At 34.4% G+C, this 1,451-nt stretch overlaps 1 protein-coding gene across 1 annotated transcript; it reads right to left on the bottom strand.

Moving 5' to 3' along the window:
- Nucleotides 1-442: 442 nt before the first annotated feature.
- Nucleotides 443-1,123, bottom strand: CBG26705 (the record flags this gene model as incomplete). The annotated part of the gene is made up of 2 exons (XM_045243058.1): nt 443-664; nt 1,022-1,123. Coding segments are annotated over 2 exons (324 nt in total), but the record flags the coding sequence as incomplete, so codon positions are not given.
- Nucleotides 1,124-1,451: the final 328 nt, after the last annotated feature.

The following is a 1,451-nucleotide window of genomic DNA, read 5'->3' on the forward strand; positions in this document are numbered from 1 at the left end:
TACCGTATAATTAGATCATACTTTCTTTCAAAATCGAGATTTTCGAATAATTTAAATTGGAAAATGTTAATCTTAAAAAGCGCTACAAAATGATATAAAATTCAACTATCTACAAACTCCGAATTTTTTAAAATTTCGATCTTTTTGAATACAAGGCAAAGGCAACTGAGAAATAATTCTGTTTGGGTTTGAAAATAGACGAAAATTCCTACAATTCTGTCTAAATATCACATTTCTAGCGCTTCTAGGAACCGAGATAGGACCGCTCCAAGTTTAGGAGGCTAGAGACGCAGACGACGAGACACGCTGCATCTCTGACCTCGGAAACTTCAAATGACCGTATCTCGAGTTCTAGATGAGCTAGAAAGTTGGTTTTTGGACAGAATTGCACGGGTTGAAATTGATTTTCAGATTATTTATGAAATTTCTTTCTGCATTTACCTCCTTTGTGACTCTCTTCATTTTCAGATTTTCTGATGATCTGACAACTCTTCAAAAACTCGGTCATATCCAAACAATCATAGAATTTATCGAATAGTGCTTCTGTTTTCCATTTGAATTTGTGAAGAAGAATTCGGCAAATTCCATTTCGGACTTGAAGAACTGCTTGCACTTCAGCAATGGTTTTCTTCATTTCAATTTCCAATTCGCCATGGGTCATGAACTGAAAATTCGGGGTTACTGTAGTTTGAGCTAGTTTATCTTGATTCCTGTGAAAGATATCAAAAATGGTCAACTGATAAAATATTTCAGATAATGTGATACACATTTTATCAGTTGATCACTTTTTGATATCTCTTACAGAAACCGATATAATTGAGTTCGAAGCGCAAGCAAAGGGTGAGCTTAAACTGCATAAAATACAGTATCAACTTTGAAGCGAGTTATTTCGGTTCTTATCAAAGATATCAAAAAGTAGTAAACTAATAAAAAGTAGCTGATAACACGATAAACATTTTATCAGTTCACCACTTCTTGGTATCTTTTACAGGAAATGAGATATATGAGCTTGAACTCAAACCTTATGATATTCCACCTTCTTTTCCATCATTTCATCTTCATCACTCAGATCCTCATCATTCTCCTCAACGTATTCTTCATCATCCGAAAAATCGGAATTCATTAGTTTCCTGAAATTTTGAAAGAACAACTATTTTGCAATTAAATCGTTAATTGGGCAATTAAGGAGGCAATAAAATGACAATTTTCGGTAGAATATTGATTGAAAATCCGAAACGGTCCAAAAAGGCTGAAAATGGTTACAAATGGCAGAAAACGGACTAAAAGCGGACTAGAAGTGGCCCAAAAATTGCTGAATATCAAATCAATTTTTGGATGCCCGTCATATTGTTTAAAATGTGAAAGAATGGCTGAAAACGGACAATTCTGTCAAAAAATCAATTTCCTAGCTCGTCTAGAACTCGAGATACGGTCATTTGAAGTTTGTGAGG

Source organism: Caenorhabditis briggsae (genome assembly GCF_000004555.2).
Source record: "Caenorhabditis briggsae complete genome, chrII, whole genome shotgun sequence".
In the NCBI taxonomy this organism is placed as follows: domain Eukaryota; kingdom Metazoa; phylum Nematoda; class Chromadorea; order Rhabditida; family Rhabditidae; genus Caenorhabditis; species Caenorhabditis briggsae.